General features: G+C 36.5%; 1 protein-coding gene across 1 annotated transcript in view; it reads left to right on the top strand.

The window, feature by feature from the left end:
• Positions 1 to 13376, top strand: part of LOC129771764 (probable serine/threonine-protein kinase DDB_G0282963) — a 482877-nt gene extending 469501 nt beyond the window's left edge. The window contains exon 6 of the mRNA XM_055775776.1: positions 950 to 13376. Coding sequence (XP_055631751.1) covers positions 950 to 1681 — 732 coding nt within the window. The 3' untranslated portion in view covers positions 1682 to 13376. The remainder of the gene's footprint in view (positions 1 to 949) is intronic.
• The last annotated feature ends 8341 nt before the right edge of the window (positions 13377 to 21717 follow it).

The raw sequence follows: 21717 nt of genomic DNA, 5'->3' as shown, positions 1-21717 counted from the left end.
TTTAGATTTTATTTTATTTCGATTCTGACCAGGAAGTTTGCACGTTTATCAGGATAGATTTGTTCAGGAGGTTCGAGGAGAATAAAGATAAAAGTGAGTCTAAACGGACTTTCAAACACGCGAATTTTGATATCGGGTAGAAATTGCAACGAAAAGAATTTTTTTTTCATTATTTCAGCATGTAGAAATTGTTCAAGCTTTGTTTATTCATATATTCCGTTGCCTTAATGATTTGCAATTGTTCACACGCTATCGCGTGTTCGACATAGTATTTACTTCAGTAAATACAAGAAACAACAACCGGAACGAAAATCGAAGCTTTGCTCGATGAAAATAAAACGCAATCTACGACAATCATCAATTCGTTGCATCGTACTCCGTCAATCATCATTTGACCAAGATTTTTGTCTGTTATGGTTATTGGGACTGCCACTCAAACGATGTACATTTCAGAGTTCTTTTGAGGTACTGTCTGCACTGATAACTGAAATGAATTTCGTCCAGCTGTCCTGTATAACCTGACGTATTGTACTTCGGATCGCGTTTCTAGCGGATTCAAACTCCTAATGGACTGATGAGTTGAATCGATCTTCTTGGGCCAATCTCCGCAGAGCTGGAAGATTATTTCGTCGTAGTGTCGGTCCCCACCAAGGATATATTGTTTAATTTAATTCGGGGAATGTGCTTTTACAAACTTACTTTTACACTTTTACAAACCAAGTCATCAAACTAACTGAACTGATTGAACTGAATAGAAAAATGATAAAAATAAAAACCTCATACATCTCGGTGGCTCACAATTGGTAGATATGAAAACTAGTTTCTATCTAGCGATAATATATTTGCCTTCAACCTAATTTTCCCAAAATAAGCCCATAGAATCAACATCTCAACAGATAGTCCCACTGAAGTTCATCCTAATTGGTTCCGCAATGTTCTCCCTTTTCAGCAATCCGAGATTCCGAGGACCTACGTGAAAGCCCCACCGAACAAAACAGTCCGCGACGTGCCTGCCCAGTACCAATCGGGCGCCTCGTCGACCTCGTCGTCCATGAGCAATCTCAACAGCCATCTCCGCAGTTCGGTAGCGAACACCGGTGGCAGCAGCAACAACAGCAGCAGCAGCCATCCGGTGGGTGGTGGCGTGAGTCTGGGTAACCGGGCTATAGTCAATAGTTTATCGACGCTAGGCAGTGGCAATGGCAGCGGTTCGGCTACCGCCGGCAGTTCCAGCAACCAGCCAAAGTCAGAGAAGCTGAAGCAAATCCTGCGGTTTCTCCCAGGTAACAAAACATCCAAATCATCCACTAGTGGTATTAATGTTAGTAGTAGTAGCAATAACAATAACAATAATGGATCTAATAGTAATAGTACTAGTTGTAATAATAACAATTATCAGCCACGAAGCAATCCCAACGGGAACGGAATTGTGGTCGGAGCGAGTGGAAGCGGTCGGAGTGGGTTGAGTTCTAGCGGTGGTAGTAATCTAGCGGTCAGTGGAATACATAATCATAATCATCACTACCGGCAGTCGGCGGCGTCGGTTCAGCAACGACAGCAGCATCCAACCGGACTGTCTTCGTCGGTTCCGAACGCCTCCTCCGGATCCTCGCTCGGAAGCAGCACACCCACGTCTCTCTCCGTCAGTCCCAGTCCGGACACAAGTACCCACTACATGTGACAGGACGGTCGCCCTGTGCAGGACAGTTGAAAAGTTGACCACGGTCATCGCGATGATCTGTTTCCTTTTTTATTCCTAAAACTAGCTAATCGATGTCGTGATAATACTTGTGATTCTGTATATGGGGATGAAGCGGAGAAGGGATGCACCAAAAGCAAACCTTCTGCCGTCGAAGTTTCGTCACGTTGCTCGTACTATCGTTTGGGTCGTAACAGTGACCTGCGACCACCGAGAACAGGCTGGGATCCGATGCCAACGGGTGGTCTGTCGAGGAAAGATCCGATTGATATCACTCGCCGTTGCACCGACGCTGGCGCCGGTAACCATGTGATGGTATTCGGGTATGATAACAAGTTGTAGAGAATGCAGCAGGACTCGAAGACTTGGCTTAGTATTCCCAGGCGAATCATTCCGGTAGTTGAATAATTCCAGTACTCTATCAGCAGTGATGTAGAAATCTATTTCTCACCGTATGACTGCTTCAAATTACCACATTGGAAGAATGGTACATCCCTGTGCACAGCCTCGGTCACGTCATCCGGAAGCTGGTACCAAATTGCAATATTCAAACGAAGCGCACGTTCTATAAACCATTCAACAACAACAACAAGTACAAATGTCATCTCTCGTTCGTAGTAAACTTGACCGGACAAACGATCTCACTGCGATTTTATTACCACATAGCTAGAACACAATTATTTTTATCATCTGTCGCATTCGGGAACGAACTTTACACATATTCAAACCCCCCTCCACTCCACCTTTAATCGACTCCGCACCGGAAATAGGAACAGGCGAACAATATCTTCCAGTATCAATCAGTTGTACATTTACTTTCTTTTCGCGTAAACATAGATTTCCTCGCTGTCGCCGAAAACTCCGAAACCGACTTTTAAACGACATGAACATATTTTTTACTGTAGCGAGTAAGATTTAAGGGAGAAAAAGTATCAAATCCATGTGCAAGACTACCATTTAGTAATGTGTGCAACCAAAACGACGAAAATTAGAAGGCTTTCTGCAAAACGAAAGGCACGGAGAGGAAAAGAAAGACGAAAGAAGGAAGGAATAACCAGTTAAAGTACTAAGCATATAAGTAAAAAATGACAACTATCTCGGCCTTCATTTCCGAAGATGGAATCTGAGAAATGCTAGTGGAATTTTATTATTTGTTAAGTTAAATTATTTAATGCTAAATCAATTGTATTGGCTGGAAGGGACGGAAAGAAGTGAAATAGTCCTAACGTAATCCGTAAATCTTCAGCAAATAAATGCAGACAAAAAAACCTACAATAGTGAACAAAATGCTTCTGATAGAAACAAGCCACAATAAGTCGCTGTTTGAAATGCAAAAAAAAATAGCTCAACTACTACTACAACTACTACTACAAAATACAAAATAATAGCACAGAGATGATATGAAACTTAGACAAGATAACAAACACACCGCGAACAGCAGATCAGGCAGAACCATACTACACCTAAACTCACAAACACAAGAACACACACATAAACAGTAAGCAGAAGTACCGCAAGGAAAAAAAAACGATGAAAAGCTTTTTCTGTCAATAGCATCAACAAATATACTACGAATAACACTAAATAAACTACTCCTATTACTACTACTACTACTTCAAACTACTACAGCAGTAAACACGAACACTACTATACCACTTACATGAATCACATGGCTGGGAATGTGTAATCTTTCTATTTAAACAAATCAAATGGTGAAAACATGGTAGTTAAAACAAAACAAAAAATAGACAAAACCAAGCTGATGAATAAAAAAGCTAAACTAGGTGAAAGTGTAAACACGGTGGAAACACATCCGATTTATAGTAGCGAATGAAAGGGGGCGTGTCGCGTGTATGTGTGCTTTTCGGATAGGATCAAATAGCCAATTCTTAGCGTTGTTGTTCAACTTTCTCAGTCGAAACTGAGAAATGAACAGCCTGAGCTGGTCAGCACCATCATGGTTTGTTTTTTTTTTTGCATCGCCAGTATGAGTTCGATTAGCTTTTCTACCATACACACGAAAGCTCAACGTGGATAGTTTTCCGCTACCGAACCAATAACCGCATGGTGGGAAATCAATATGAGGATATGATGCTACTCGCAGCAGTTCAAGAGATTTGGCGGAACACACGTTCGAGAACACAAATCATGTAAAAAGAGTAAATTTAAGAGGTGAAAGTGAGATTGTGATATATTCAAGGTAAAACAAAATAAAACGGAAAAAACTACTAAGCGGTGTTCATTATCTAAGATTTAGCGGAATGTAGCGTAAAGTAATTTAAATGTGTGTGTGTGTGTGTGATTGTGTGACCGCGTAGTAAAGAAGGGTGTGGGTTGAGACAAGCCATTAGTTAACCACAACCACGGCGTAATGACAGCCGCCCATACCGGAATGGCGTTCAACCTCACCCATGTAAACACGCATTTACTTTTAACACTAAACCTATCGATGTTTCATGTATACCTATTCCTACCACAGCGGGTCAAGTGACCCTTTATGAATAGTTAGTGAACAATGACTTGATTTATATAGTTTGGTTGAGAAACATGGCGTACCATCTTTCTCCTGTAAATCTCGACATTTTGGGACAACAATTATTAGCAAAACAATAAAATTACAATTTTTGACACGCGAAATAGCACTGTAGCTTGAAATGGTTACTATTAGCTCGATTGGATAGTCAGTAATACAATTAATTCTGATCATTCACTATTCATTCACAAGTACCACAAAATATATAAAGCAATAGCAAAAAATGTGTAATGCAATGGTTTTGTATCACAACCGCACATGCAAATCTTTCTGATATCATATGAATGTTTACACGGGTCAAATGACCCTTTGCGGTAGTTAAGGCAGATTACATATATTTCTCAGTAAAAAAATAACAAGAGATGAGTAAACACTGAAAAATACATTCGATGTATGTTTTAAGAATTCTGACGAAAAAATTAAAATGAGTTATTTGACCCCTCGTGGTAGGTTTAGTGTTAAACATCTATCGTCAGGTCAAGGAAGAAATTAGCGCTACCGATCATTTCAACAATATTCTGTGCACGAGACAAAAACATCTTGACACTTCAGAAATGGTCGACCACCGGAAAAGCTAGTGTCAGAGTCGTTTCTCTCAAATTATCATTGACCTGAATGTGAAAAAAATACCAGGAGTGCGAGCGGTAATTGTCCGGTTTTTTCGGTGAAGAAAGCACATAATTTCCAGGAGAATCTCAGCATATTTCTATTCCAATTAAACTCCATTTGGTTTTATGAATTTCGCCCAACTCTCAGGCATATTGTGGACCCATTTGCCGACCGATTTTTCGAATTCGTGTGCTGCTCTGCTGCTCTGATAATCTGACAGAGCCAGATCTGGGGAATACAGCGGGTGCGGTTTCATTGCGTCTTGCAGGGGGTAACATCACTTTACCGTGTCTTCGCATATTTTTCCATCAATGTTCATCAAAGTTAAAATTTATCATTTTTTGCCGGTAGCGATCTGTATTCGCCATTCAATCCAGTTTAATAGCTCATGGCACACCATACCATCCTGAAGAAACCCATCAGTTGAAACTATGGTAAATACATTTTTCATCGCCAGTGACAAAACCGATTTCCTTTGATACTGTTTCAAAAATGTTTTTGCAAAGCTTCATTTACCTTTCGTCCAATTTTTGTGGCTTCCATTTTCCGAGCTTTTGAGACGATGACCAATTGCTGTTCGGGACACATCCAGTGTTTCTGCCATTTTTTGTTGAGCTTTGTTTGGGTATGCATCCAGCAGCTCCTAAAATTTCTCGTTTTGAAAGCGTCTCGCTGCACTATTGTTCTTCAGATCGATATCCCCGAATTTAAAATAGCCGAACCATCTTTCACGAGTTTTCACTGTTGTTCACTATAAGCTTCAACAAGCAACTATGTGTTCCGTCTTCTTTTTTTTTATTTTTAAGGGGCTTAAACCTTGCAGTTCATTCGCCTCAATATGTGTTTCGACCGCTTTCTTCTCAAAAAAAAAAGCATACAAATACTTGAAGGCGATCTCAATGGCACAATAGTTACAGGAATTTTCTATAAATAGCTATCACTGCGATCTGTTTGTTGGATTGTGTTATAGAAACGATATAACCATGGCTGTCCTATCTACAATTCTGTTTGTTCACAAACTTACTTCGATAGAAACGCGCTCCTTAGGGATTCAGAATAATGCCACAATAATACAGCAAAATTGGGCCGAAAATAAACTTGTGGTAAAAACAATTTTAATATATTTTCTTATCAAGGATAATTCTTTATAATTAGCAATGATTTGACTCAAAATACACATAGGAGAGGTACGGGTAAGACGAACAGTGGGGATAAGGTGGACAGGTGGTTGATTTGTATAGTTATACTAGCTGTACCCTGCCACGCTTTGCTGTGGCACATTGTGGTTGCATGGTTGAGTTGAATTTTTCATTTGTTATGTTGTAACAACAATCCTAGATGTGTTTGGTTGTTTTGTATATTGTATCATAGTTTGAGCTCAATCGGTTCCGTACCTTTCTAGTTTTTACGCACACACAAACGAACAGAAAATGTTTATGTATATAGAGAAAGATGAAGGAAATCGATAAATTTTAAATCACTTCGAAACACAATTTCAGTTCATGATTTTGCCAAACACGTGGAAAAAAAATTTTTCCATCACATAGAACACATATTTATTGCTTTTCATTAGAAGCTCAATTTCAGAAACGCACTCTGGTCATATATAAAATCATTTTTCTTCTAATTTCCAATTTTGTATGTCGTAACAACACTCCTTGAAGTGGATTGTATATTGTGTCCAACTTTGAGCTCAATCGGTTCCGTACTTTTCGAGTTTTTGACGCGTACACAAACGAACAGGATATTTTTATATATAGAAAGATAGAGATAGATGAGGGACATCGATAAATTTTAAATCACTTCGAAACACAATTTATATGATATATAGGTGGTTTAAACCAGCTGTATTCTATACGGTTTTAGGCCAAGGTTCTGATGTCTCTGGATCATACTTAACACTTTAAGGACCGGGAAGAAATCTGTAAGACATACGCCTGGGACAGCACGTTTTGACTTATGTGAAGTTGCTTGCAAGTTTTTAAAAGGCTTTAAACTTTGCAGTTCATTCGCCTCTGTGTGTAAAGTTAGCGGATGAAAGTTCAGCGGATAAAAGTTTTTATTGTGTGCAAGTTTCTGTTCAACGTCTTGCTGGATTTAATGAATAATGAATTATTTCAGTTGAAATTAATAGATTGTTTATCAAGTAACAACCTTCAAAATCATGCCGACTAGATAGAGAATTGAATCATTCATCTTTCCACATAATTCATTTTTTTCTTTATCGTGACAGAGAATAGTCACATCATCCAGCCACAATTTTATTAATTGGAGAATCGGAGAATCGGTCTGAGAAAAGTTATAGGCGAAATTGTATGGGAGAAATTAATTATTTTAAAGAAAATTGAAAAAAAGTTATTTGAAAGGACCGAAAACACATTCTCGAGATAGTACTCATTTGATATAGAATATTTTTATTCATCTTTAGCCAATTTTTCATTGGTCGGAAAAGGTTCTAAGAAAAGTTATAGGCCAAAACCTGTACAACTTGTATGGGAAAAATTAATAAATTCAAAGAAATTTGGAAAAAGTTATTTGGAAGTACTCATTCGATGAAGAATATTTTTATTTATCTTTAGCCAAATTTTCATTACTCCGGAAAGAGTATGAGAAAACTTATTGGCCAAAACGTTCACGAATTGTACGGGGAAGAGGGTCTGGCTGGGTAAGAAAGTAAAAAGTAAAAAGGAAGTAAAAATTTCTATTGTATAGAAATTTTGACTATTTTTTATCCCTATGTAATTCACCATAGGATCTATGGAGAAAAACGTACCTTTCAAATTTTTGGCACGCCATTCTCAATAGCTTCGAGATAAAAAATTGAAAAAAAACTGAAATTGCATGTCACTATGACATTTCGAGAAATATAGTCAAAAAATAAATTCCTAAAAAGTTGAAGTACCAAAAAAAATTTGAAATATTGAATTTTTTTAAAGAATTTAGCGATTAAGTACTACTATAACTCGTATTTCAATGTGTTCCTAGGTCTTTTATTGGTATGTGTTATTTTTTTCAGATAATAATAAGATAATTCTCCTATTTTTTTCTTTTTTCCCCATTCTCAATAGGTTTGGAAATGAAAATTTGAAAAAATACACAAAGTATATTTATTATGGAGTACCGCGATAAATCATAACAAAATTCTATCCCCCGCCTAAAAAAACAGGAAGTGGGTTATATCTATGGTATAACCGCAAGGGTGACGTAGGACTATCGTTGATTTAGAGATCATTTGTTTGAAGTTGAATCTAAATCCATTCTGAATGAATGAATAAATGAATATTTGGGGGACTTCGAAAACGAGAGCGTTACGTTGGAGGCACAAGGTTTTATGCATCCAATATAGGATACGAAAAACCTTGTTCTGAAGAATAATCTTCAGAAGCTAACCTGCTAACTGTACTTGATTGACAAATCACAAACCCAAATGTATTATATGGATATTTTATGGATAGAAAACATTAAAATAAACTCTTTCGCTTGAATCTTCTTGTTCTTCTTCTTGAATGGCGTTAACGTTCTCTGTGGAACTTTTGCCGTCTCAACGAATACATTAACTAGCGTCATTTATTAATACTTAGTTGAGATTTCTTAAGCCAAATAACACGCCTTCAATGTATTCCGAGGGGCAAGCTCTAGAATACGCGTGACCACAGTGCAAGTCGAAGGAAATTTCTCTGACGAAAAATCCTCCGGCCAGAACGGGAATCTAACCCGAACACCCGGCATGATAATGTGAGACGCTAACCACTCGGCCACGGGTGCTTTCGCTTGAATGTAATTTTCAATTCCAAGGGGAACTGGCAGATTATTTTCCAGCAACGATTAGATATTTCCACATTTTCCTCGATACTGGAAGCCCACCAGTGGTTAATACTAACTCGATGACCACCTGTTAATAGTACTTGATTGAAAAATATTTGGTCACAGTGTTACATGGATAGAAAACATTCAAATAAACTCTTTCACATGAATGTATTTTTAAATTCCCAGAGGAACTGGCTGATTATTTCCCAGCAATGATTAGATCTTTCCGGAACTTTCTCGATGCTGAATGGCATCCAAACGGAAAGAATTCTGCGCGTGTATGTGTCGATCCTTCGCCGTCCCCTCCTCCAGCGCGTTAGGCAACGATGTTGTCTTGTCGATGTCCTCACGAAAAATGAATGTGTCTCACCACCAGAATATCGCTTAACTATGCTTTTTGTGTGTGATTGAATCGAGAGAAGGTGTGGTTTACGATGGCAATTTGGAAGGCAAACTAGAGGGGAATGAACTCTCTGAGCTCGGAACTTTCGGCGACTGAGCAATAATCGATTGCGGGCGCATACAATATTGGATACGGAAATATCCCACTGATGAGGAAGAATAATCTTCAGAAGCTATCCTGTTAATTGCGATTGATTGAAAAATCACAAAACCAAATGTATTTGGTCACAGTGTTACATGGATAGAAAACATTCAAATAAACTTTTTCACATGAATGTATTTTTAAATTCCCAGAGGAACTGGCAGATTATTTTCAATAACGATTAGATATTTCCACATTTTCCTCGATGCTGGAAGCCCACCAGAGGTTAATACTAACTCGATAACCACCTGTTAATAGTACTTGATTGAAAAATATTTGGTCACAGTGTTACATGAATAGAAAACATTCAAATAAACTCTTTCACGTGAATGTATTTTTAAATTCCCAGAGGAACTGGCAGATTATTTTCCAGAAATGATTAGATCTTTCCGGAACTTTCTCGATGCTGAATGGCATCCAAACGGAAAGAATTCCGCGCGTGTATGTGTGTGTAGCGATGTCTTCCCGGGGATCCGTTTGTGGCATCACTCTCCTCCTGATGGATTCCCTTCTGGCCTAAGGTGCACAAACAGGCTCTTGGTGACACCGTTCATCCGCGCTTTCATGATAAATGAAGAGCTTCACCACAACAGCGACAACATGCTCCAATCGCTGTTCAATTATAACTGAGTGGATTTCCGAGCGGCGCTCGCTTATATACCGATTCCTGATTTCAATAGCCTGTTTTGAAAGCAATTTTAAGACTATTGAAACAAGTTTTTGGATCAAAAAGTAACAAGTATAGAACGCGTAGACATTTTATCTTTCGAATGAAATGTTTATCATACCATTTCGTTTAGTTGTTTAGGAGCTATTAACGCTCAAAATCTCGGTCTCCGGCGTAACGCTTTCGTTTTCGAAACTTTGATTTTACACCCCGGTATAGAAATGAAAGACGTAGTCCTACGTCAAAAATCCTGGGTATATAGAATTTATTAGAGTTTTGAAAACTATTTTTCGATGATTATTAATTGAACTATTTATTATCAAACACGAATTCGAAATTTTTCGTTCATACGATAATATCTCAGTACTGAATGGTCCTACAACAACGTTATAGAAATCAAACGAAAGATAGTTGATAACGTGAATTGGATTTGCTATCTTTGAAAAAACAGAAAAAAATCGATTTCTTATTTCTTGTCCACTACATCTACATATATCGAAATTTCTCTGTAAAATATTCCGTGTAAATCCATGTAAATAATGCATTAAAGTGATTTATATCCCTTCTTCATGCGTTGATATTTCACGATTTTAAAGCATTTCAAAAATCGCCTAAAAATTTCAACTTCGCACTCTGTTCCTTCAATTTTTTTTTTCGAGTGTGAAAACGTTCTGTTTCCATTTTCGTTAAATTTATTAATTTCCCTCCTACAACTTGTATACATTTTTACCCGTACCTTTTCTCAGACTCTTTTCCGGTCAACAGAAATTTGGTTGAAGATGGATAGAAGTATTCTCTATCAAATAACTTTTTTAAATTTTCTTTAAATTATTTAATTCCCCCCATACAAGTTGTATAGGTTTTGGGCTATAACTTTTCTTAGATCCTTTTCCGGCCAATGGACATTTTGCTAAAGATAGATAAAAATATTCTTTATCGAATAAGTACTATCTCGAGAAGATGTTGTGGGTCCTTTCAAATAACTTTTTTTTCCAATTTTCTTTAAAATAATTAATTTCTCCCATGCAACTTGGCCTATAACTTTTTTCAGACCCTTTTCCGATTAAAAAAATTTGTGGCTGGAAGATACGTAAAATATTTCTCTATCGAATAACTTCGATTACTCTATTCGAACAACTTTTTTTGATTTTCAAAATTCTGTATATTTCCCTACATTGACCCATGCTCACGTCTTTCTCTGTCACGATCAAGAAAAAAATTAATTATGTGGAAAGATTAATGATTAAATTCTATATCTAAGGCGTCGTGCACAAATTACGTAACGCTAAAAATCCGGATTTTGGAACTCCCCTCCACCCTACGTAACGCAATTTCCTATCTATAATACACGGAAAGTAACGCAACCTCGAACCGCCTCCCCTCCCCCTTATCGCGTTACGTAATTTGTGCACAACGCCTAATGAGCATGATTTTGAAGGTTGTTACTTGATAAACAATCAATTCTTTTCAAGTGAAATAATTGATTATTCATTAACCCTTTGCGGTCGTATTAAATTTGGAGATGGGTATCGTACTGGTCGGAATTATTTTTCCCTGAAAAAGTAGTGATACATGCAAGATTGTGAAAAATAAACATTTTTTTATTTATTTTGTAAACTTTATTTTGTGCGAAATCTTTCGAAATAGTCTTCAAGAGTAAATCATATGAAGTGTAATCAATACATAATTTTATTTTTATTATCCGTTGAATATGAGAAACTTTTGCCATTAGTGCAATAAATGTATAATTAATGCCAGTATCCGAAAAGATCAGCACTTTTCAATTTTAACAAAGATTTTTTTTTACAGATTATTCAGATGACATGAGACACTTATGCAAACAATTATTCTGCTCTTTAAAAACAACTACTTCAACATAATTCAAACCAGAAGATACTCAAATAATGATTTCAGCGGATCCGAAATGATCAGAACTTTTCATTTTAAATGAACAAAGATTTTGTCGCTTGAGACACTTATACGATTATTCAAATAACATGAGACATTTACGTAAATAGTAGTTCTGATATTTATGAACAATATTTTCCATCACACCAAAGTGTTACAATGGCACAATGCTGATATGATTTTTTGTCCCACATTCTTATACATTTAACGCACTGTGCGTTATCTTGTGTTTGATACTGAGTATTGTTATCTATTACTCATTGGAGCACCGCATTGATTCGTGAACAGGTTCATTGGACATCAAGCTTCGTTTAGGAAAAGCATAAACAGATACCTGGTTGTGTAAAATATAAGATTAGCTTGGATTCTTGCTGTAGTGGCTGAGAGCAGACAAACGATCACAAAGAGTTAAATCCAGCAAGACGTTGAACAGAAACTTGCACGCAACAAAAACTTTTATCCACTAATCTCACACAAGTCCGTAAAGAAATATGACCTTGTGTAGCCCATATTGATATTCTCATAGATTTTAAACTCAATTCAAATTTATCGTGTATTGTCGGTAGCGCTCAGGATTAACGGTTTTGCCAAGCTTGAGCAGCGCTGTGTAGATCACACCCTTCTGATCCTACCAAACACAGGGAATAGTTCTCCCCACATAGTGATTTGGCCATGCAGTCGATATTCGCCTATTTCAAACAATTCTGCAACTTTCTTTCGAACGATAGTGGTAAATATCGTTATTTCAAGACGAGCAGATCTGCTACTGAATTTCCTTGCGAGTAGATTTTACTTCATGTTGCAAAACCAAAAATTCTGAATTTCAAGGTATTATCTGGATATTTGCAGAACGCACCACCAGCAAAGCCTAAACTTGTGTGTATTTGTAGAAAATTTTAAATTTATTGGGATCGGTGTATGTGTTTCCTTTCAATATTGAATAACAATATAGTAGTTTTTTAACGTTGAAAAGAACATTTGTTCGAGAAATACCTCCAGACAATACTAGCGCTACTTTCCGGTTGTCGACCAAATGCACCATAATTTGGAAAATAAAAAACAAGAAAAAGTATCCCACAAGAGTTGACTTTTTTTTTATTCGAACTCTTAATATCACCAAAAACGGCCACCTGTAGACACTAAGCAATGAACGTTTTTAACGAAGAAGAAACCACCAGCGAAAACCTTCAATCAGAGCAAAAGAATAACACATTTACGCAAAACTTTGAACTCCGTCAGCCCAACATCACAAATTTCATTTTCCTAACACATTCGATGTCTCACAGTCTTCATTTGAAACGAATTAACCAAAAAAATACCGCGAATCAAAATATAATGAACTCACGAGTGCGCTGGAATGAAATTATGAACGTGCGCGATGAACTGAGCAAATAAACTACTAATGGAAATAAAGACGATAATTTGTTCAATTGAGAAGTTTTGTTTTAACTTGTAGGGAATACATAGTTAATCAAAACTGCACACAGTACGGAAATTCGGCTGAAAGGTAGATGAAACAAAAACATAGCGGAAGGCTTTTTCAATGTATAAAATTAGCAAACGAGCAAAAAAAAATCAGATAAATTGAGCCACACATACACAAATCAAACTAATAAATGACAGTAAGCTACCGGAAAATAAATCAGCAAAAATTTAAACAATGCAAAGGCGATGTACATTTGTTTGAATACATTTAATAAGTAGAAACAGAAAAATATTCATTTAGGAAAAAAAGTCAGAACAAGCTTGTAACCATCACTACAAGTAAGAAATAAACACAATGTATTGAAAACCAATTGGCGAAACACTGCTTCACAACCTAAAGTTGTAATCAAAAAATTAACTAGTACTACAGGAAAGAAAGGGAGATGAAAAATAACAGTTTAAAATGAAAACCACAAACAGGCGATAGAAGGTCGAACATAAAGTAGCTGTCAAAAAGTGTCTATCATATATATTTTTATACAATTTTTCATCTGTTCAAGTGAAGTTCAAGTAAACGGCGAGGAGCCTAAAAGGGAGGCCTTCTTCCAGCCACCTTTCCGAAAAGCCATCAGAAAATCATTGAAGTACGTCATAGCTTCGGTTGTTCGCATAGATTCCTGTTCGGACTGCTGGTTTGATTCTTTTATTTGTTAGCTCGCATCTATAGGGAACATTTCCCAACCAGTCAAAATTAAAGTAAACAAGTAAACAAAAAACCCGCAGAAGTAAGGGCGATCGCAAATGATGTCACGTGTCGTGTGATGATTAAACTGTAGGAATCGGATGTAAAAAGTGCACGCTAATCGAATCGTGTTGTCTCATATACTACATGTTGATGGAATCGAAAAAACTAAACATTACAGAAACACGGGATAAACCCAAGCGAAGGAAACACATTTAAGAAGAAAAAAAAAACAAAATACACAATTCTATGGTAATGCGTACGAAGGCAGTAATATGGATATTTTATGTCATCTTGTCGTTTTTATTTTTATTATTTTTATTACGAGGATAATAAAAATGTGAATTTTAAATTATATATTGAAATATAAATAAATAAATGATTAATATTTATTATGCAACGATTGCAAAAAACCAGAAAAAAAAGTGGACAAAAGGAATATATATTGAAAATAATTAAACAATTATTAAATAATAAATGAAATTAACATTCCCCAAAACTGGATTTTGTTTTCCATCGGAGAATATCACAAGTCATCGTTTTTGCAGGAATTGGAAGTGTTTCAGTGTCCATTGTTCTGAGGTGATTCTGCAAATATTCTATGAATGGATAGTCAGTGCTTACACTAGAGGAAATCTTTCGTAACTGGAGCTATCAAATCTTTACTAGCCGATACATTGGTAGAATGCCCACATTATTAGTACAATTTACCAAAGCTTCGTAAAGCAAATGTCAGATGTAATAGAGTAAGTGTACCAATTATGGAGGAGATATGTCAACAACTTGCAGAAATTTGCGAACAAATACTCTTTTCTAGTTTAAAAGTATACAAAAGTATACTTTTTAGCAGCTTGGACTGCTAGGTACTTGAAGATTCTTACTGATATATCGATGATTAATTGACTAAATTGTATAAAATACATGTTAGAAAATGCCACTTCCATGTACCCATTATGGTAATAGTGTTCTCGGAGTTTCGTAATAATTGTACCTATTATGGTAAGGTTCGGTGTCAAATGTAAAAAGTGTTAATAGGATTCAAGAGAGCATTTTTTCACCGCTCATTTGAGCACGGTCGATAGAAAGAGATAAAACATAAACATTCAATTTACGGTCGTGTTTACGAGTTGTATTCATTCCTGATATGACAGTTACAGTCGAGGCAATAAATTCATCATCAGGTTCACAATAGGGTAGGGCGGGGATAACTGGTCATTTTTGAATAAATTTGGTTATAACTTTGTAGTACGAAGTTTTGCGTTAGAATGTTATGTACCACTATGAAGCTTACCTTTTACCCTTTCAATGAAAAATAACCAGAGAATCAATTATTTGACATTTTTCTTTCATTTAACGTCTTTATAATTCAGAATAAATAAATTAATATCATGTAGCAAGTAAAAAAACAAATTAATGAAAATTTCAAATTATCATCGTTGAAAATTAGTCAATCTTTTATAGCGATTTCGTCTCTCTTCCACTTTGTGACAAACCAGAGATGCCAGGTTTGAAGACATGGCTTCATTTTGAAGACATTTGATTTTGTAAAGACATTTTGAAGACATTATGAAATATGTGAAGACATTTCAGTATGATGGCGTACGTGGATTTCTAAAAGATATTATTTCCATGAAATTCTAACTATTGGGCGAAAATATCTTCAAAAAAAAGGGCTTTAGTCTCAGCGAACGAAGTAGTCCGAATACATATTGTCTCTAGTAGACATTAGTTCATTTGCGCTCGAAAATTCGAATGATTGTGACATTGAATTTCTATTATTTTAGCCCTACTATACAATAGATTAACCTAGATCTTTCAAACGACCACTTCACAAATCGAAGGTTTTCGGATTACATACCTTTTCTACAATTAGTTTCATGGATATGGTTTCAGTTATAACCAAAATTTCAAAGCTGAAATTAACAAATAGAGTTATCACAGTTCCGTTTTTTTTGTGAAGAATTTTCCTCCAATATTATGGTGAGGACATTTTCCCGTACCATGTCAAGGCTTTTGAAAATAAAAATCACCTGGCATCCCTGCGACGCACAACCACTTGCATTCTTGCTTGCATTTGTTTTGATGACATTTGTACCGTTCGATCCAAAGTATACAGATATAGCCTCCAGTTATGCTACATTACTCAATGCGTTATTGTAATTTCTGATATTCAACGTAAGCGTTTATTAATTTAATGAAAATTTTACAGCAAAAAATATAAATATGACAATTATATTACAGGTGGTTTGTGTGGTGGTTGTCTTGTTTCAAATACACTGGGTTTAGCAGTAAAAAATATGCTTTCTATATTTGTTTATAGCTTGCGTAATGAAACACGGCATACCTGAAAATTTTATATGCGTTGCTCTCAAACGAGCAATTTGTGTCGCCAACTTGCCCCTCTATATATGAAAAAGAATATTTATGAAAATTCAACAAAAATAATTTTGAAAGCGATTTCCATTAACACTGAAAGCTAATACGTACAATAAAGCTTTGTTCTACGTTTGAGCCGATTTTTTTCATGGTTATCAACCAGTTTTAGAACACATTTTAGAATGCGCAAACTGTGAATGATTTTTGGCGAAATTGGAACAATGTCCGTATTTTTTAACCTGATTAATAAAAAGTTTTTCCGATTTGATTATTTTTTTTTATCAACAATTAGCTAATTTTCATCCATAGATCGCTTATTTTTTGGGCGCTCAGATTTCAAGATATCGTCACTGACCAACTTACCCGTACGGCCAACTAGCCCCGCCCTACCCTACATAATGAGTCATAACATTCACATAAATACACTGTGTGAATGTCAGCAAAAATGTCGACTGTTTACAAAACTGTTTCAACTCCTATAGCGACTTCTTCACGTAATGGACGGAGGACAGGACCAACCAAAACATCACATCCTCGTCCGATTGACATTTTTGGATGGAGAAGGCAACTACCGACAGACACTTTGTGCTGTAAATCTCCCCGTTCACCGCAAGTCCCAAACGGAAGAAGAGCGGCTTTACGAACGGACGACCGGAACCAACGTCTCAAAGCTGCAACTGACAAACATTTTTTGGGCGAACCTCAAAAGGAGTCAGGTTTCTACGATGGGAATTCACAACAACTGGGAAACGAATTCCGTGTTCCAAAATGGAAATCGCTTGCATTGCACGATTTAAAAGTGGTAATTTTGGCGTTCCGGACCGCCAAAAAAGTTTGAAGATGAAGATTTGGAGGCTTTACTCGATCAAGATCCGATACAAACGACAAGAACTTGTAGATACACTTTGAGTAACTCAGCAAACCATATCCGATGGTTTAATAGCAATGAGAATGATCCGAAAGATGGGACATTGGGTGCCGTATGAATTGAAGCCACGGGACGTCGAACGCCGTTTTTTCACGTGCGAACAACTGCTCCAACGGCATGAAAGAAAGGGTTTTTTCATCGAATCGTCAATGGCTATGGGTCTATTACGACAATCCTAAACGTCGAGCAACGTAGGGATACCCCGTTCATGCATCAACATCGACGGTCACGTGGAATATTCACGGCCAGAAGGTTATGCTGTCTATTTGGTGGGACCAGCTGGGTGTGGTGTACTATGAGCTGCTAAAACCGAATGAAACCATTACAGGGGACCTCTACCAACGACAATTGATGCGTTTGAGCCGTGCACCGAAAGAAAAATGTCCACAATACGAGCAAAGACAAGATAAAGTTATTTTGCAGCACGACAATGCTCGGCCGCATGTCGCGAAACCGGTCAAAACATACTTGGAAACGCTGAAATGGGAGGTCCTATCCCACCCGCCGTATTCTCCAGATATTGCTCCGTCCGATTACTACGTTTATCGATGCAACATGGCCTGGTTAACCAGCACTTCTCCAATTTTGATGAAGTCAAAAATTGGATCGATTCGTGGTTAGCCGACACATCGGCCGATTATTTAAGCAAAGGGATCCGTGAATTGCCAGAAAGATGAGAAAAAGTTGTGACTAGTGATGGGCAATACTTTGAATATTGAATTTGTAACCAGTTTTGAAGAATAAAGCATTAATTTATGAAAAAAAAACAAGAAACTTATCGGTACTCCTATTAGTTTTTGAGTCAACATTTTTTTTACGTTAATAACTCTTGGTCGGCTGGTATGATAATCACTTTATTCGAAAGACAAAATGTCCAAGAGTTATGTTGATTGTTAATAATTGACCCGAAAGCTTGTTTCAATAGCTCGAAAATTGCTTTGAAGACAGGCTAACACAAAACTGTATATAAGCGGATGCCACCTCGGCAATCCATTTAGTTTCCGTTTTGTTTTCGTATGGAATAGTCACGAGGGAATGTCCGCTTGTAAATGCGCTCGAGTAAAGGAAGATTTGCGCATTTGGTTCCCATGATGCAATCGTATCCAAGAGCATCAGTTTCTATTCTGCTTCCGCGTGGAGTGGTCACGAAAACTCTCGTGTATTATTCTCACGAGACCAAATAGAATTATGTACACCCATACCTCGCTTTACGGCCTAGATACGTTCCACGAAACTTGGTCGGAAAGCGAAAAACCGTATAAAGAATCAGTTGTATATCGACGTCGAAAATAGTTTTTTTGCCGTTATAGCGAAACATTTTAGACCGTAAATCGAAAACATGCCTTAATTGAAGAAGGCCGTTATAGCGAAATGCCGTATAAAAAGATGCCGCATAGCGAGGTATGGGTGTATCAAACTTCACCAGTTGCTTTTGCAAAGACACGCAAACCCAATAGTTTTTTTGTGGTCCTCCAATAAGTTCGAAATAGTTGAATTTCATGTTAATAACAATTTCATACTCATACTCATCCACTCACACACTACAAGGAAAACTTTCAGCAATCTTTAGAATTAACTAGCTGACCCGGCAAACTCCGTTCCGCCTAAAATTAGTTTTTTGCTATCAATACCTTCAAACATTCACGTTTACTTACTAAGCGCAAGTTTATGAGTTCAATCGCAGAACTGTTCATTGATTGATTTTCTAATCGACCCCGTTGAATTTACCTTTTACTATAAAACTATAAAATAGTACTTCTACCCAAACTCATCATTCTACCAAAACTTAATATAATATCAGATTATTTCACACAATTCTCGTTCAAGATTTTTCAACCACTTGCAAATCACATGTTACTCCGTTACATGGAATTAATGTTTGATACAGAAAACATGATAGAATAAAGACAGACTCCTCTTCTCCTCTTAGAGAGGAGGAGGAGTGTCTATTGACCATAGAAACGTTTCGTGCCCCCTAAAATCCTCACATGCATAATTTAGCTCCATTTGCTTTATTAATTTTCGGGTTATGCAGAAATTTGTTTTTAATTTGTATGACAGCCCCCCCTAAGAGAAGGGGGAAGAGTGTCTAACCACCATAGAAACATTTATTGCACCTTAAAACCTCCATATGCCTAATTTAGTTTCATTTGCTTGATTAATTCTCGAGTAATGTAGAAATTTGTATTTCATAAAAAAAATTTTTTTGGGGGTTTCATTTGTATGGCAGTCCCCCCTTAGAGAGGGAGGAGGAGTATCTAACCACCATAGAATTTATTGCACCCTAACTTCCACTTCTTCCACAACTTCCACATGCCAAATTTGGTTTCGTTTGCTTGATTAATTCTCGAGTAATGCAGAAATTTGTTTTTCATTTGTATGACAGCCCCCCCTTAGAGAAGGGGGAAGAGTGTCTAACCACCATAGAAACATTTATTGCACCCTAAAACCTCTACATGCCATATTTCGTTTCGTTTGCTTGATTAATTCTCGAGTAATGTAGAAATTTGTATTTCATTAAAAAAAAATGGAGATTGAATAATATAACTCCGTAGTTGTACATCTAAAATGCGGTCGTGTCTTTGGAACAACCCCTTACAATTTTATTGTTTTTCTATATTCCATCGTTAACCTTAACGTTTGCTCTTTCCAACAAAATGAAAAAAAAATAAAAATTATTAGCAGTATTTTCTAATCAGGGGAAGTGGAGGCATTGGGGTCACCTTAAGAAATATGTTCATTTCCAGCGTCCACAAGCGGCTTCAATCCCCGTTTTTCGTAGAATATATTAGCTTAACTTATTACTGTTCATGATAGCAAACGACTTTTGTTATAAAACATTCAAATAGTACATTTTTGAAAAATTGAAAAATCGAAAATGTTTTTGGCCTGAAGGTAAGTGAGGAAGTGGTCACACGCACATATCATACCGAATGGTATAGATTTATGCATTTTTCTTGTCCAAAGTTGCTTAATCTTCAATATATATATATATATATATATATATATATATATATATATATATATATATATATATATATATATATATATATATATATATATATAAATGGATTTCTGTCTGTCTGTTTGTCTGATTCTTATGGACTCGGAAACTACTAAACCGATCGACATAAAAATTGGTATGTAGAGATTTTTGGGGTCGCGGAAGATTCTTATGATAGTTCGAGATCTCTCCCCCTCTCTGAGGGGAGGCTGCCATACAAGTGAAACACATATTTCTACATTACTCGAGAATTAATCAAGCAAATGAAACCAAATTAGGCATATGGAGGTTTTAGGGTGCAATTAAGGTTTTTGCGGTGGTTGGACACTCCACCCTCCTCTCTAGGGGGAGCTGCCACACAAATGAAATACAAATTTCTGCATAACTCGAGAACTAATCAAACAAATGAAGCCAAATTTGGCATGCGAAGGTTTTAGGGGATACGAAACGTTTCTATGGTGAATAGACACTCCTTCTGTCTGATGGATTGGATGGACATGGATTATTCCATGTAACGGAGAAATATGTTATTTGCAAATGGATGAAAAATCTCGCACGAGAATTGTGTCTGAAAACAATCTGTTACGAGTGGTAACAACGGAGAGGGGTTTTCTTCCGTGATTATAATCTCAGAACGATGTTTCAATGTTCATATAATGATTATAATTTTCCTGCAAATTTTAAATACATGATAAATTGTATTGGTTTTAATTCATTTACATGTGTATCTTATTAATCTTTATGTGTTCTTAATATTTATTAAATTTGCATGCGAATTATGTTGAACTGCAATTTCATTTAGTTTTAAGAGCAATCTTTAGTTTTAGTCTTATGTGTAGGTTAACCTCACGATAATATGCTAGAATGATTTTGAATTAGGATTACTATAGTTTTAAGTTCATTTTCATTTGAAGTATACTCACTAAATAATGTAAGTTTTAATATAAGTTATTCGAGAATAGTATTTAGTCTTTTAAGTTAGAATTTAATTGAAAATCGACTTAAATCGGTAGCACACGTTTTCTCCTTCCTATAGCTTTTGTTTGTCTATTGCTTGCCCGCCTGATGACAGACTTACCATTGTTGTTGATCTCGCTTGACAAACCGAGGGTTCTACTGGATAGTGAAGATGCGCAGCCAGCTAGAGATGGCCAACACAATCTGATATTATAATGACGAGTTTTGGTAGAAGTACTGAAATTTTATAGTAAAAAATAATTTTAAAGGGTAGATTAGAAGATCATTCAATGAACAGTTCTGCGATTGGACCCATGAACGTGCGCTTAGTAAGAAAACGTGGACGAAAAATAAATTTTAGGCGGGACGAAGTTAGCCGGGTCAGCCAGTCCTTATTAAAACAGTGTAATATGACTACTAGACCACCCGCGCGATAGTAAGCAAAATTCAAAATTGTTCAATGCCCCTAAGGCAATAAATTTCCCACGAGAGCGCCGGGAAATGCAAGCATAAGTATT

Source organism: Toxorhynchites rutilus, chromosome 2 (assembly GCF_029784135.1).
Source record: "Toxorhynchites rutilus septentrionalis strain SRP chromosome 2, ASM2978413v1, whole genome shotgun sequence".
NCBI classification, from domain to species: Eukaryota; Metazoa; Arthropoda; class Insecta; order Diptera; family Culicidae; genus Toxorhynchites; species Toxorhynchites rutilus.
Note: the sequence above shows the minus strand (reverse complement) of the source record. Positions and strands in the feature narration are given on the sequence as shown.